Source organism: Asterias rubens, unplaced genomic scaffold, assembly GCF_902459465.1.
Source record: "Asterias rubens unplaced genomic scaffold, eAstRub1.3, whole genome shotgun sequence".
Lineage (NCBI taxonomy): Eukaryota > Metazoa > Echinodermata > Asteroidea > Forcipulatida > Asteriidae > Asterias > Asterias rubens.
The window spans coordinates 42,532-59,260 of record NW_022985745.1 but is presented as its reverse complement, the minus strand read 5'-3'; the positions used below and the strand labels follow the sequence as shown (position 1 = coordinate 59,260).

At 38.5% G+C, this 16,729-nt stretch overlaps 1 protein-coding gene across 1 annotated transcript; it reads right to left on the bottom strand.

Moving 5' to 3' along the window:
- Window positions 1-279: 279 nt before the first annotated feature.
- LOC117306618 (adhesion G protein-coupled receptor L4-like) lies at window positions 280-14,561 on the bottom strand (the record flags this gene model as incomplete). The annotated part of the gene is made up of 14 exons (XM_033791104.1): window positions 14,502-14,561; window positions 13,662-14,034; window positions 12,915-12,994; window positions 12,313-12,520; window positions 11,862-11,981; window positions 11,399-11,480; window positions 10,509-10,620; window positions 10,032-10,090; window positions 9,568-9,697; window positions 5,695-5,798; window positions 5,120-5,219; window positions 2,424-2,574; window positions 1,904-1,976; window positions 280-346 (listed from the first exon to the last, which is right to left on the bottom strand). Coding segments are annotated over exons 1-14 (1,695 nt in total), but the record flags the coding sequence as incomplete, so codon positions are not given.
- Window positions 14,562-16,729: the final 2,168 nt, after the last annotated feature.

The window sequence follows — 16,729 nt, the reverse complement described above, 5'->3', positions numbered from 1 at the left end:
GTGAGGGGAAATAAAAGAGTGTCACATGTACACCAACATGCTTAGAATACAGACGCATGTTCAGGATGTGCTTTCTGTTGGTAGCATAAAAAACATATAATAAGGTCTATTTTGGATCGCCGCAATAGTGGTTATTTTCGCCTGTTGGAAATCAACGGGCTTGCTCTCTGTTGTCTTATGTAGAGTGTTATTTTGTGAGTTGCCTGGAAATAATGATTAACACATTTTAAGTAGTTTGTTCTAAAATACCATAAAATTACGTTGTTTATTTATAATTACCATAATAATCAGCAATGCAGGTCCAGCAAAACCCCAGATAAGTTCTCTTTGAGTTGACAACCAACAGCTATTGACAACAATGAAACATATCATTTAATTAGTACTAACGAAGTATCCAAATAAAACGAATCATAACCTAAGGTGTGTTTGTTTAGTTTTTATAGCAACATCAAAACTCAAAAGCAATATAAAACAAACACACAAATTGTACAAGGCAAAACTATTTTAAACAGGACAAAGAAGTTAGAACACAGAACCAGACTATCAATCGTTTCGGATTTGTGAGTTCAAAATTCACTTCGCATTCGCAGGAAGTATGGACATTAAAGACACTGGACACTATTGGTAATTGTCTAAGACCAGTCTTCTCACTTGGTGTATATATCTCAACATAAATGCATAAAATAACAAACCTGTGTAAATTTGAGCTTGATTGGTCGACGGAGTTGCGAGATAACTATAAAATAAATAAAAAACACCCTTATCACACGAAGTTGTGTGCTTTCAGATGCTTGATTTCGAGACCTCAAGTTCTAAATCTGAGGTCTCGAAATCAAATTCGTGGAAAATTACTTCTTTCTCCAAAACTACGTCACTTCAGAGGGAGCCGTTTCTCACAATGTTTTATACTATCAAACCTCTCCCCATTACTCATTACCCGGTAAGGTTTTATGCCAATAATTATTTTGAGAAATTACCAATAGTGTCCACTGCCTTTAATAGCCACAATTACTTTCGTCAAGGATGTTCTTGACCGCTCAGCCACTACCTAGTGGATCAAACAGGGGATTACACAACACACGTTTCTCTTATAGATACTTCATCATCGGATTAGAATAGGTTAAAGAATTGTCTTAAATATATTTGCCGTCGACATGTTGAGAAAGCTTAGCTAGCCGACCAACGTTCCAGCAACGACCTCTATCTTCTGCAAAACCCCACTCAAATCGTGAGGACCTTTTGGGTTATCAGCTTTCAGAGTTGAGGTATGTGTTCGTCATGGTTTTCACGAAGGAGTTATAGTTTACAATCCTTCCAAAAATGTGTTTTTCAGAGGAGTATAGTCACGGATGAGTAACGGTGAAAGGGAATTTTAACGTGACTGACGCTCCTTGGCTGGGCTGTGTAACCATAGTGTAACCGTCTACTCTCGCCGATGGACGGCATTCCATTACTGCATTTCCCCCCTCGAAATCCCCGGAGGGTAAAAAGGACAATCGAAAAACCTCGTGCTTCCACAGAAGAAGAAAAAAGGTGACATTCAAGGGGAAAGCGAGAGCAAGAAATATCAATTCCTGAACAATGCTAGTCTATTCTGGGAGGCAGTTAAAAGCTTAGTCTATTGTTGTGTCTTCAAGAAAGTTGAAAGAAGGGAACCAAGGAACGGCTGTGAAGCATGAGTCTCGGTTTTTTAAGGGACGTTTTGTCCTTTAACAATCAACGATCGAAGTGCAATCGGGGGGAAGTGTAATCGTATCCTTTGATACAATTCTCATGGTGACGTCATACCTTCTAGGAATCCATAAATCACCACAAAAGAACAGAAGAAACATCTTAGCTCATTTTGGTACTGAGACAGCACTAAGAAATTGACCTCTAGAACATAAGCAATTTTTGTACTCACTAATCCTTGCTTATCAATTCATCGCGTGATAGTCCAACAGCACTCGTAATCACCACAGATATAACCGGCAACCCTTTAACAAAACAAAGAGGGTTATTTAAATAACACGTGTTCTCGCAAAACAAAGTGAAGTCTTTCGGACCATGTGGCTGTTTGGTGCACACAAACTATGAAAGTAATATTTCGGAAACTTTGCATCGAGGCAAAAATGTTTACACATTACACAAAAATTGATTTGGAGATGTCAGTAGGTTTACCTATACGCATGTTCAGAATGGTAGATTCGAAAACAGAAGAAAGGTTTTTTGAAAGTATAGGGTGTTTTTTTTTGTTTAGGTTTTTTTTTTACCATTGTTTTGTTTGCCGAGCTGTGTTTCCCCTTGTCTTTTTTGTTTTTTCCCCGCTCGTTGATAGTGCAAATTGTTTTCTTTTTAGCAGTATCATGCTTTTTAAGTATTTCCTGAGCTGATTAGTTACCCGTATACATATGTTAATAACTAACTGAGTAATCAGTACATACCCCATCCTACAAAGGAGTACAGTTTGAACTTTGACCCCGAGCTGAACACTCTGACCACGCTCAAGTACAAGTGTCCTGTCTCGACCAGCATCCACGAGAACGTGGCACTGAAGAAGTAGAACAGGGAGATCGATACGACTTTACAAAGCACCTGTATAAATTAGATTGGAAACATTTCAATCCGTCAAAATTACACGGGATGTGTTTATATGAGGCGACGGTTTCGTGGGTCCCGGTGGGACCCCTACGGGGATCACCACCGGAATCCCATAAGAGTTGAGTCCCGGATCAGTGAGAGACAATTAAATAACACTTTACCCAACCGGCGGATACTTTTCTCTCGCCTATAATAGTGTAAGATTCAGCGTAGATATCAACAAGAAATGTACGAGACGTGGGATAACTGCTGGCGGGGATCAAGAAGAGAGAATTAAAACCCAAGAGAAATGAGTTGAGTTTTCTTTTGTCAGATAACACATTTTTCAATGGAGGAATCTCCCCGATAGGGAGTGGTCGGAATCAGATTCTAAGTAAAGTAGTTCAGAACAGATTGTTTAAAGGGGTTGCATGCAGTCATCCAAGAAATATGAAGAACTTATTGTCTGGCTCTTTCTTGTAAATTATTATCACAATTATAAAAGCAGGGTAATGATGAGTGGTGGATAACCACTCCACGAAGGAAGACTAGTCCTATAGTCATTGATAGCATTGTTTAAAGGGGCAGCAGTCACGCAAGATATAAGAGGAATTCATTGTCTGGCTCTCACTTTTTGGTTCTAATCACAAGTATTTAAGCACCAGCCGTCGATTTCACAAAGAGTTAGGACTCGTCTTATCTCGAGTTAGGACGAGTAACTCGTCCTAACTTAGGATTAATCTTAAGGTCGGCATGCTACAGTGCAGGGTTGGGACTCGTCCTAAGTCCTAAGATTAGTCTTAAGTTAGGAAGAGTTTTGTGAAATTGACGGCAGTATTTATAGTGGTTACTCACTCACCCAACAAACAACCTTGTCTTAGTCTTTCTAAGCAAAGTGCTTTGTAACGGATTGTTTAAAAGGGGTTGCAGTCACGCAAGAAATAAGAGGACTGTTTTTTTTCCTACATTGGTGACCTGGGGTGGATTTCACAAAGGTAGTCCTAACTTAGGACTATCCTAGGCAATGCTAAGAGATAGGGCCAGTCCTAAGTTAGGATGAGTTACTGGTCCTAACTTAGGACCAGTCGTATCTCTTAGCATTGGACTAGTCCTAAGTTAGGACTACCTTTGTGAAATCCACCCCTGCCGTTGTTCTTTCTTGCCAATTGTTCGTTTGTCCAGGAAACTACTTTCACTGTTAGCAGCTTGTGCATTTTTGAATACACCTGTCCTTTCAGGAACATTTTTCCTACCTGGAGAGGTCTTCCACAAGACATCAAAACAATTATCAGCTCAATGCACACGCTACCTCAGGGACCCATTATCTTACAAGCTTTGCTTCTTTATGGGTCCCTCCAAAGTTTCGTGAATGTCCATGCATAATCTTGATTTTGTTTGTGATTTTGATACTGTGGAAAGTAAACTAATTGATTGATTGTCTCGCCCACTCTTTTGATAATCACAATAATAGTAAAGGAGTAAAGGAACAGGACGTTATTGGTAATTACTATAAAAAAAAATAATACTTACTTGGCAAAACAAGCAACAGAAAGCTGTTTGTATGTGAGAGACAGCTCCCTCTGAAGAAACGTAGTTTATGAGAAAGGGGCAATATGTAGACATAGAAAAGTACACACATTTGTTTTTGCAACAAGGGTGTGCATCTTCGATGACGAATTGAGTAAAACAATTTCACAGATTTGTTATTGTATGCATGTGTTGGGATACACTAAGTGAGAGAACAGGTCTATGACAAAAACAAATTACCCAGTGCCCAGTGCCTCTTAATCGCTATTGGCGAATGTTGGTTACTCACATGCACAAAAGAACAAACGACATTTTGTATTTTTAGTAATTTTTTGGCATAAAGTGGCCTGTATCAAATTATGCATACGTATAGTGATTTTGCCCAGTAAATTGAATTATTTATTCAATTCTACTTTGAGACATATTATACGAACTTATACAGCATTTTATTCAATACACACTTATCAGACGATCTTTTTATTCATGTGAAACCGGCATTCAATTTGGCACGGCAGGTGCAAGTAGAGCTTTATGCGAAAATCTGCCGCAAATTTTGAATGCTGATGTTGGAGTGAATTATAGTTACGGTTATCTAAAATATGGTATTTTCTCAATTTGACAACTAATAATTGTTTTTTACCCTTATACCGATGTATACTAAGCCATGTACTCGGAACTTTCCCGCGTTCTTTGAAAACAAAATCCACGGGCAAATCACTTGGGTAGGATTCGAACCCACAACCTTTGCATTGCTTCACGCAAAAGAACAGCACAACGCAAAGGAACAATTACTTCTAACAAATTAAATGACTGTTTTAAGAGATTTTCATTCGTACTCCGAGTCCTAATAGGGCTTGACTCTAATCCGGTCGGGGTCAAGGTTGACTTATATCTAGGCCAGAGTCAGGGTTGACCCGAAAGCTGGTCAAGTGTGGGAGTTTTTTTTTTTTTTTTTTTGTTTTTTTTTTTTTTGGGGGGGGGGGGGTGTTTACAACACAAACTAATAGACATAAATGAATAACCATAAACTAACCTCGTATTTGATCATATCAATCCCGATGAGAAATATGAGTTGAGAAAGCGCGATGGATATAAGAAACTGGGTGTGAATAATCCTTTCTTCTTTCAGGATTCTAAGAGAAGGAAAATAAAGATTATACAAATTGTCATAGTTGAATAATTATTAAATCCAATAAGAAGTTTAACACGTATAAAACAATTTCAAAATTTGCATCGTGGATGAAGAGTATTGAGTCTACAATTATGCGTGTTGTCACTGACATTAATTTATTACGAGTCGGGTGGGACTCGAACCCACAACCTTTGTTACAGAGCAGTGTCTAACAGCTAGACCACCGAGAATGCCATGTAGCTAAAAGCAGTATAAACCAAGACTAAAACTTATGTATAACAGAATTGGTAAATTTTACCAAAATTGTGTATATCGTGTAATACACATGAAATACACCTGTGAAAAAAACGCATAATTTGTTGTGCGATTCGGGAGAAAACAAAGAACAATGTACAAGTTACATTGTAAACACAATATTGTGTTATGGTTGTTTTTAAACCTAAACAAAAAAGTTTAAAACCTCGTGAATTTCAAACCTCAAGTAAACGTAGATTGCAATCGTCAGACATGCGCATACAATTGTTGTTATGCAACCCAGCATGCTAAGTACGTGCAGCGCCCTCTTGTGTCCTTCGTCGACCTTGCAAAAAAGACACACACAAAACAAACATGTAACTTTGTGGGAAAAAAATTGCCGGACAAAAACCTCGGCCAACTTGTAAAAGTCAAAGACATGTTTGCAACAAGCCTTCGGTTTTCCTTGATTTAAAAACATGGCTAATCGATCTACACTTCATGTCAGTTTTATTAAGTTTGGGAGAAATAATAAACACTGTTAATTTTGAAACCCCTTTCCTTTGTAAGTGCTTGGCAAATTAATTTCAAATATTTTTTTTTTTTTTTTCTAAAATAAAAATAAATAAAAAGTTACATCTCATTAAAAAAAAGACCTTTTGTAAGAGCTTGGCAAATTAATCTCAAACGTTCTTCTGAAACTAATAAACGAAAACATTACATCCTCAAGGTTTAAGGTAGGGCCTTTAAAGTAGTAATTTCGTTTTAAAACAATAACAAAGTTACTGCCGAAATACTAATATGAAAACCACTTATACGGCAACTAATAAATATAAATTAAACAACAATACAATTATAATAATTATGTATAACAACGACGTACCTACTGTGAAAAGAGACAAAAACAATCAACAATAATCAGTGAAGATGTTTTATTTTCACTTCTACGGTAAATGTCCTAGCAGCCTAACGATGAATATAATTACAAAAACCACTCAAAGTAACTAATAAATATTTATTAAACAAAACACAATTATCTTCTGTTTTACACTAATGTAGTTACACCAGTTATAGTGAAAAGCGGGAAATAATCACAAAATAATCAGCGTGGATGTTTATTTTTCCTTATTCGGTAAATGTTCTGGCAGCCTAACGATGAATGAACAAAAAATACTACTACAAACACCACTCACAAAAGAAATTAAACAAAAACACAATTATCTCCTGCTTAACAATGATTATAGCTACACCATTTATTGTGAGAGGAGTGAGAAAGAACCACACAATAATCAGTGCAGTTGTTTTATTTTTACTTCTACGGTAAATGTCCTGGCAGCCTAACGATGAATGAAAAAAAAAGTAAAAAGGCGGCAAAACGACTCGAGCGTCTGCCATTGATTTCCCAGTCCACCACGTGCACGCGCCTCACTGGGGAAATCAGCTGAAGTGCTAGCTAGACTCGCTTGTAAAAGATGGATTAACGCTCGAGCCAAAAAAGAAACAAAAATGGGGTGGAGAAAGAAGTGTCCCTAACGGGCACTGCTAAACATATGCTAGGAGAACAGATCTTGTTTGGTGTTTTTTATGTTTGGTGATTGAGGGAGGGCAGTGATCTACAAAAAGGTTCTTAGATCAAATAAAGTCAGAAATCAGCTTATAGATTCCGTAGACATGTATGTTAATCACCTGTGCCCAATTTCATAAAGCTGTCTAGCAGAAAATACTGCTTAAAGCAAAGATTGAGTGGGGCACCAGTCACAATAATGTAAACTTAATGTACTTTTGGATGGTTACCTGTTTACGTTCTTCTGTAACACGGCGACTGAAGACAATGTTGTTATTAATAACATTTATGGGCGTGGGTCGTTTGATCATTTACAAAAGGTCGGGGTAAAAAAGAAAATGCAGTGAGAGGAGGAAAGTAATGGAACCAAATAATGTTAAAACTTGTGCCGGTGTCGCATGCAATTATTTCCTCTATGCAATAATGTCCGCCGGACGGTTTTTCATATGCAATTGTGTCCGCCCGGACGCTGCTGCATAATGCAATTGTGTCCCCCCGGACACATTTGCATATGCAGTTGTGTCCGCCCCCGTGCAAAACCGTCCTTGCAGTAAATTAGACGCCCTTGGTCGACGGAACACGTTCGCCATTTTTTTTTACAAGCTGAGTGCATGTCATGAATGACATCGGAAATGTTCGGCCGTTGGGTCATAAAACACGTAAATATTCATTCTGCATACGTAGGTTCAATGCATCATAGTGTATGCACGCTCGCTTACGCGCACACATACATGTACAGTCATGTTCATGTCCGCTGGACGGTTTGTGCATATGCAAAAGTGTCCGGAGCGGACAGTATTGCATGGCCTACACAATTGCATCCAACACCGGCCAATGGGTGGTTGCATAGCATGTAAGAGTAGGCAAAGCAAAATACACAGGCGTTGATTAAGGAACCGTTTTCAATACACTTGCAATGCGGGAGTCATCCGCTACGGAGCTAAACCTAAAACCATCAAAACGGATATAAGAGCGGAGGAGCCGCTCTTTTGCTGACCTGCATGACCCAGAAATCTGTTGGAATCTCATCACTATAATGACGTACGCTGGAAACTCCTTTGGGAGGATGTGTTCTAGAAAGACTCGGTCACACTTTGGTGACCACAAATTGGGTTTTGATTGGTATTGGAATTGGTTCCTCATACTGTGGAGATAAAATCTGTGTTTGTCCTTGAAACCAAACAGAGAAAGTGATACTGGAGCTAATTTTAATCATCTCTATATGATGTTGATGAATAATGGATATTGTTCCTGATTGATTTTTAGGGATGTTGGAAATCACAACAGCTTAAAGGTCTGGTTATAGATTGGAGTTTGTCAACGGTCTGTTCATCGGGCACCTCACCACAAGCCTCGGCTTCTAGATGATGCCTCCATACTTTGCTAAAGACAGTGGACACTTTTGGTAATTGTCGAAGATCAGTCTTCTCACTTGGTATACCTTTGACATATGCATAAAATAACAAACCTGTGAAAATTTGAGCTCAATTGGTCATCGAAGTTGCGAGATAAGAATGAAAGAAAAAACACCCTTGACACACGAAGTGTTGTGCTTTCAGATGCCTGATTTCGAGACCTCAAATTCTAAATATGAGGTCTCGAAATCAAATTCGTGGAAAATTACTACTTTCTCGACAAGTACTCCACTTCAGGGGGAGCCGTTTCTCACAATGTTTTATACTACCAACTTCTCCCTATTAATCGTCACCAAGTAAGGTTTTATGCTATTAACTATTTTAAGTAATTACAAATAGTGTCCACTGCCTTTAATAAATTGTTGGCATTGCAAAAGAGTTGTGTATATTGGTTACTTCTTTATAAATTATTGTAATGGCTATGTACTGTTTTCATGAAGTATATGGAGATAAATTTGAGTTTGAATTTAGTTGAATTAAATACAGTGTCTTCTTTATTGGTATTTTCACACGAACATTGAAAACAACCACTGAACTAGCAGAAGGTGATAGCGGGTACCAATCACATCTCTGACCGCCGCATTTGCTTACGGACACCAACCTTCAGCAATGTGAGAAACTATTCAAGCAAGCATTGCTTCACAAAATTAAATGTGTTAATGACTTCTATATCAACGACGGCATCTCAGCCAAAATATTTTTGCAAAATGTTTGACTACCATATCTACAAATTATAACAAGTGACCTTTCGGAAAAGAAAACACACACATTTTGTTTTCAGGGTCATTACCAGGGAACGACTCTACCTATACGGTAGTCGACATTACACACAGCTGTAAGAAATACTGACTACGCCACGAAAAACTGCCATTGGCGGAAGGAGGTTGGCATGGTTCAAAAGAGGGCGCTATCACAAAGATGTATACAGAGTTTGCCGTTTGTAGTGGATAGGGGGGCGAGGGGGGGGGGGGCACACAGAATATCCTGCTACGATGCACTGAAAACCTTAAAACAATTTGAACAATGCAAAGTACGCCAAGGACCACTGCCGAAGCCGTTTTATAAAAATTTTCTTAATCTTCTTTGCAACACTGACTTTATTCTACGTTGTTTTACACAACAATAAAATTACAAACCTCGAAGTCTGCAACCCGTATTATAACAGAGAAGCTTGTCAGGTGATAACATCGGCACAGGATGGCGCCCTCCTCCTTTACTGTATCACATCCACTGCTGTTCCATGAATATTGCTGGAGACTCGGTGGGCTGCATTTCACAAAACAGTGAGATAATTAAATAGGAGAATTATGAACGCGTGGTGGCGGCAGACTTACAAGGCAAGTGCCCATTGCTTACGTAGATCTAAGGGTGCGTTCGTTTAGCTTCCCTGGGTTGACCCCGGTGTGTGGTGGGTTTTTTTTTTCCAGGACGAATGTGTGCAGATAATTACCCACATTCGTCCTGGAAGAAAAAAAAAAAACGCCACACACCGGGGTCGACGCAGGGAAGCTAAACGAACGCACCCTAAACATGCGCACATTATTTTACCGAGAATAATGGCTTTCTTGGGAAGTAACGCTCACTTAAAACACGCACTGACCTGGCCTGAAGTTTTGTTTGGAGCCAAACGCACACGGGAATGTTTCCAGCAATCTCATTCTAGAGAATTAATAGAAGAAGAAAAAAAAACCTCCATATTGTTTTAATGAAAACGAAAGAGTTAAATGTACATTTGTCTTGCTGAGACGAAAATTACTCAAAAACTACAGCGCCTCAGCAAGTAACAATAGAGAAAAGAAAGTCACGCTTTATGATTGTGAAATATCATGTCAGAACTATGATCATATTGATGATCGTCGTCGTCTTCGTCGTCCTATGAGTCATGGCTGACCCTTTGTGATGGAGTTCCACTTCTGTCTATCCAGTGCAGATCGATATGCATCGTTTATTGATAAGCCAGTGAGTCCTTTGATTCCGTCTGTCCAACGAAGTTTTTGAGCGACTACTATTTTTGATCAAATACATTAAATTTTATTGAAATAAAACTCTATAAATGAGCTCTTCTGTTAGTGATTACCTTCATTTGAAAGCCAACAGTAACTGGCTCAGTAAATGGAGGTGGCTTGGATGGGTTCAGGGCGACTGTCACGAGGGGATATGGAGTCTCGACTTCATCACATTGGAACTCTCTGCACGGACACAATGGCAATAATAATACAATTGTATAGAAAGTAAATAGAAAATAATGATTAGTAAACTTATTATAATAAACTACATCATCTATACGCCCCTCTTAATATTTATGCATGACGTCATAACTCTTCCCAAAATGAGGCTATGGGCGCACGTTCCCCATCAATTGCAGTGGCTATGCCCATCGCCTCGTTTTGAGATAGCATTGTGCGTACCTCATGCATAAATATTAAGAGAGGCCTGTAAAACGCACTTTACTTTATATAAAAAAAAAAAACATTCAAAGGCGTCGGTCTGGAAGAATTTAAGGATTGAGTTAAAGTATTGTCAAGATGTTGGAAAGCAAGCATGAACAAGTGTGTGTTTAAAGAGTGTTGGTGCTATGTTGGGAAAGGCCCCGTCCCCGTAACTTGCGCGAGGAACTTGCGGGTACAACCCTGTTTAAATCTCTCTTTTTATTGGAGTGTTGGCTCTGAAAAGAGCCGGTTTGGTCTAGACGTTTCGAACAGTATACTCTGCTCGTCTTCAGGAGAATTACACATGGTTGCACATGCACGTTTACTATTATTTTATAGTTTCTTCATATTATCCACACCATGCAAAGCTTCACAAAATAATTGCAACTATAAATAAGACTTTTGTGGACGCTAGGTGGCAGCAGACGTTCCAAAATGTGTTAAGTATTCCCATTAATAAACCGAAACAAACAGTTACACATAGAGTTCCAATGACTGAAGGGTGAAAAAGTGTGAATTTATTAATAGGTTAACAAACCCTTCGTCCGAGCAACCGTCTTGCGGTAAAAGGTCACCAAGCTTTTCCATCTTAACTACCAACAGTGACCGGCAACCAGTTCCTATCACACAAACAAATTACAACGTTTTAAAGTATATAGAATAATTTCAGGCATGAAGCTTCATATAAGGCATCTGAAAACACACTATTTTGTGCAACAAGTGTGTTTTTTCGTCATTATTATTCTTTTGCAACTTCGATGACCAATTGAGTCCAAATTTTCACAGATTTTGTATTTCATGCATTTATTGGGATACACCAAGTGAGAAGACTGGTATTTGACAATTACCAAAAAAAGGTGTCCAGTCAGTGCCTTTATGTCTATGACAATCTAGTGCTTCCGAAATGCTCCCATTAAAACTTTTTTTTTTTTTTTTTTTTTTTTTTTTTTTTTTTTTTTTTTCAAATAACATTTTTATAGAGATTAATATAATTTGCTTACCATTATCATCTATTGCAGAGTCCGGTACATCAAACGTCAATCGAGATGGTTCTACATGAGCTCTGCTGTAATTATCACACCCCTCCAAGAATGGAATGTCCGACCTCCACATTTCAACATCTATTTCAAGATCAGAAAAAAAACATTATATGGAATAATAATTTAAAAGAGGAAAGGAACATTAAATGATTTATTTGTTTTACTAACAAAACAGTTGCTGGCAGCGTAAGCACTTTATGCTATCCGCCATATAAATAAACTGACAATCTGGGGTTTATTGGGGTCACAAAGTGCCCTGCTTGTGGACTGGGTCTCTTGGGGCTGGCCCGAGGTGCATGACGTCACTATGAGAGTGGTGTGTGGTCGTTCGTTTAGCTCTTGTCAGGGGCTCACCCGAGTGAGCACCGCGGGGTCGACACAGGGAAGCTAATCGACCGCACCCATTATTTACCTGTACCACCAGCAAAGGGATGACCTATGACCTGGGTGGTAGGAGCCCATTTAGCACCCATCATGAATCCTTGAAGTAGAACTTGAAGCAGGTCAGGGATCAGCTTCAAATCTCGCTCAGTCGTGAAACTTGTTCCGTAAACGCATTCCCATGTATTGGTGATTTCACCAGGGGTTACGATGTTAGGATTTCGACTGCCCTCTCTAAACTGTAATGAGATAAAAAAGATAGTGTTATTAAGGGAAATTAAAGGACTGGCGACGAGGTCTTAAACCGGCAGGGTCGTAGCAGTGCTATATAGGCCCAAGCCGAATTATTATCGGTTTCCTGACGTCTAGCTCTGTACGTGTGCTGCATTTTTGTGAGACAGTTTTCAGATATGCATAATTATGTGCGCGTAATGCATCCTAGTATCCATGAGCAAAAATGGCGCGGCGAGATCGATCACCCCTGGGAACGAGGTTGTGGGCTAACCCGCACAAATGCTATCCGAAAACAACCGGTTATAAACAGCTCCAGCTGGTCATTCTAAACCGTTTAGAATAATATTAATTACACTAAAAACTAAAAACAACAGTTGAGAATAACAATCGACCACGAACCTGGTCGAAAAAGAAATTTAGAGAGAGGTTGACGAAATCCAACGTTTGTTGTGCAAACAACAGCGAAGAGTTGGTGTGGTCTGAAATACATACAAATGAAAAGAAAAATAATTATTAGAAAGAGATGTAATATTTATTTAGTTTTTGTTTCTTGGTTGCGGTTGTAGCATAAAAGGCTTCGATTTTTGGAACCGTTCTTTTGTTTAAATCCTATAATTGTAGATGTAGATGCGAACAATACACATAACGATTGGTATCTCAGGAATCAGGAGTTAAACGAACGGTAATAAAATGGTAAACAGAAATAAAAGGAGGTAAAAGAAAGGATGCTTAAAGGCAGTGGACACTATTGGTAATTACTCAAAATAATTGTGATCACAAAACCTTTCTTGATTACGTGTAATGGGGAAAGGATGATAGTATAAAACATTGTGAGAAACGGCTCCCTCTGAAGTGACGTAGTTTTTGAGAAATGAAAGAAGTAACTTTCCGCGAATTTGATTTCGAGACCTCAAGTTTTAGAACTTGAAGTCTCGAAATCAAGCATATGAAAGCACACAACTTTGTGTGACAAGGGTGTTTTTTCTTTCATATATATCTCGCAACTTGGACGACCAATTGAGCTGAAATTTTCACAGGTTTGTTATTTCATGCATTTGTTGAGATACACCAAGTGAGAAGACTGGTCTTTGACAATTACCAATAGTGTCCAATGTCTTTAAAGTAAAATTGAAATTATACAATTACCGGTAGCAGGAGGCTCATGAAAAATGGATTCGCATGCAGATGGCGTGACTGTTTGAGCTGTGGTTTCTTGTGGTGTTGTGTTTCGAGTAGTCGGTTTCAATGTGGTTTCTTGCGGTGTCGTGTTTCTAGTGGTCGGTTCTATTGTGGTTTCTTGTGGCGTTGTGTTTTTAGTAGTCGGTTTTATTGTAGTTTTTTGTGGGGTTGTAGGATCTTGTGAAGTTTGAAGTGTTGTCGTTTCAGTTGTTAAAACCTGAGGAGTTGTCTCATCTTGTGTTGTTGTTTGTTGTGTTGTTTGTTGTGTTGTTTGTTGTTCGGTTGTTGTTATCAAAGCAGTAGTCGTTGGTACTTGAGTAGTCGTCGGTTCGTAGTTAATCTAAAAATAAACAAAACAAATTGTTTCAGAAAGTACCAAACATCTCCTTGTCAAGTTCCCACGCGGAAGTTTCAGGAGGAAAGCCTACTAAGTACAGGGAGTCAAAATATAGAGCAGCAACCAGTTCTACCATTCACGGTTCTGATTTTTCAAAAGATGCACCCGTTAACTTTGACCTACAGCGCCACCTATCGTTCACATTATTAATCTTACCCGTCTATTAAAATTTATGTCTTTGTACGGAGCACTTAAAGGGACAGTTAAAAAACTAAAGGCAAAACAAAATAGTGGAATTATTTCCCCATTTGAGGGAAAGAAATAGTCGAAGGAAGGAAATAGTGTCAACGAAATAGTATTCCAAGGTAAACAACTATTATTTTTAGATTTTTGTTTTTCTTGTTCAATACTTTTTGAAATTGTCTGCATACAATAGGCATACACTTTGATAAAAACCTGTAATTTCACACCTCTGGGCAGAAGAGTTGTTGTGCAGTCGTAGTCATAACTTGTGTCGTTGGCCTTGAAGTTGGATTATGTTCTGCACCATCAGAGTCAAAAACGACCATGCCTGACAATGCTGTTGATAAATAAAAACAGTCGTCGTGTAATAAACCACAAGGGGTGACAATTTGACACAAAATTTCAAAGTTTAGATTCAGATTTAGATTCAGGTACAATGTTGTGTAAGTCAGTTTGCTAGTTTTGTCCTTCGTTTAGCACTTGCAGTACGTTAAAGGCAGTGGATACTATTGGTAATTACTCAAAATAATTATTGGCATAAAACCTTACTTGGTAACGAGTAATGGGGAGAGGTTGGTAGTATAAAACATTGTGAGAAACGGCTCCCTCTGAAGTGAAGTAGTTTTCGAGAAATAATTATTTTTCCACGAATTTGATTTTGAGACCTCATTTAGAATTTGAGGTCTCGAAATCAAGCATCTGAAAGCACACAACTTTGCGTGACAATGGTGTTTTTTCTTTTATAGCTATCTCACAACGTCAACGACCAATTGAGCAGGTTTGTTATGTACTGCATATGTTGAGATACACCTACTGTGAAGACTGGTCTTTGACAATTACCAAAGGTGTCCAGTGTCTTTAATAACAAAATCAATGATAATATCAAAGTCTTATAAAGCGTACGGTACTCAAGGCGCTTAGTATAAAAAACATTGTTGTCAGAAAGATAAGTTATTGAAAGTTAGGAATTCTGAGACCTGGCCTTGCTCAAGGCAGTCGCATTATTCGCTCCGAAAAGACGCCGCTGTAAACCAACCCGTATGTACAGTGCGCGGTGCGTGTAATCACACCGCACGACCCACCGTATACACACTGTCACATCGTACGACTACTGTGCACAAGTCATCCGCAGTAATGTAGCGCCTTATAAGGGTTTTACAAGATGCTATACGGCGCATTCAGCAGCATCTGCCAGAAACACCGGGCGAACTTTGTTAGATATTTTTAAGATTGTTGTTACTTACGAGTCCTCACTGTGAGGGTTTTTGGATCTGAGATAAGTATTTTTCCATTAGACCACAACACGGCATAGGCTTCGATGGTGTATTCCTCACCCTCCACAAGATCTTTAAACTTTATTTCTTTGTCGTTTCCCGCATATACCGGAGAAACAGGTTCACCATCTTTGTCTTCAGCGTCAACCAATTCAAAGTAGTAATCATCAGCATTACCAGATATTTCTGGCCATTTCCAAAAGATCTTCATTTCCTTCTCTTTTACCTCAGCCCAAACCCAAGGTATCTGCATAGGTTCTTAAGACACAAAAGAAAACAACACCAAAGGCTTTCATTATTTTGGGTTTTACCTATATACATACACAGATGTGTGTTACCACTGTATAGATGATGTGACCTGTGACATCACATGTTTACAAAAGAGCCACAGAGCCTGGACTTTCTGCAGGCATGATTTGTATACACAGCCTAATGAAAGAAAACATAAAATCTTATATTTTATGGAGATTGCACTGTCTAATTCTTATCAACTTTTGATATGATGAAAGGGGGAACATCTCAAAACTTGTCCTGCTTTTACTTTCATAATTCTTGGGTTTATGTGGAAATTATGACACAAAATGTCAACTTTCCCATATGATCTGTGCAGTATTGTGCCTGCCAGAATGTTCAAAGAATGTACAAGGTCACACGTGTTGTAAACAAAGTTCACATGATCTATACTCAGTACTTTCCCGAGCTCTGTTGTAAGGCTTTCGTAATAGCAAAACAAGATGTTTATCAAATATTGGTTTTCTTCATTCTCGAATGCATCAAATTATGGTGCATCTTTTTGCATTCTCTGCTCTCGGCAAACTTTATTCTCCGTTTTCAACTTAGTTTAACTCAAAGGGGTTCATAGTTTCCTGCTGTATTCGTTACATACAAAATCGTTAAACAAAGTGGTTGGCAACATGTTGGTTACTGAAAATATTCATGTTTTGTTACAAGGATGTTTTTTTCCGTTATTATCTCTCAACTTCGACGGTTGATTGAGCTCAAATTTTCACAGGTTTGTTTTTGTATGCATATGTTGAGAAACACCAAGTAAGAAGACTGGTCTTTGACAATTGCCAATAGTTTCCAGTGCCTTTAAAGCCATTGGACACTTTCGGAACAGAAACAAAAATTAAAGTTCACAGATTTACAAATTACCTACAGGGCTAATGGTGAAAGACTTG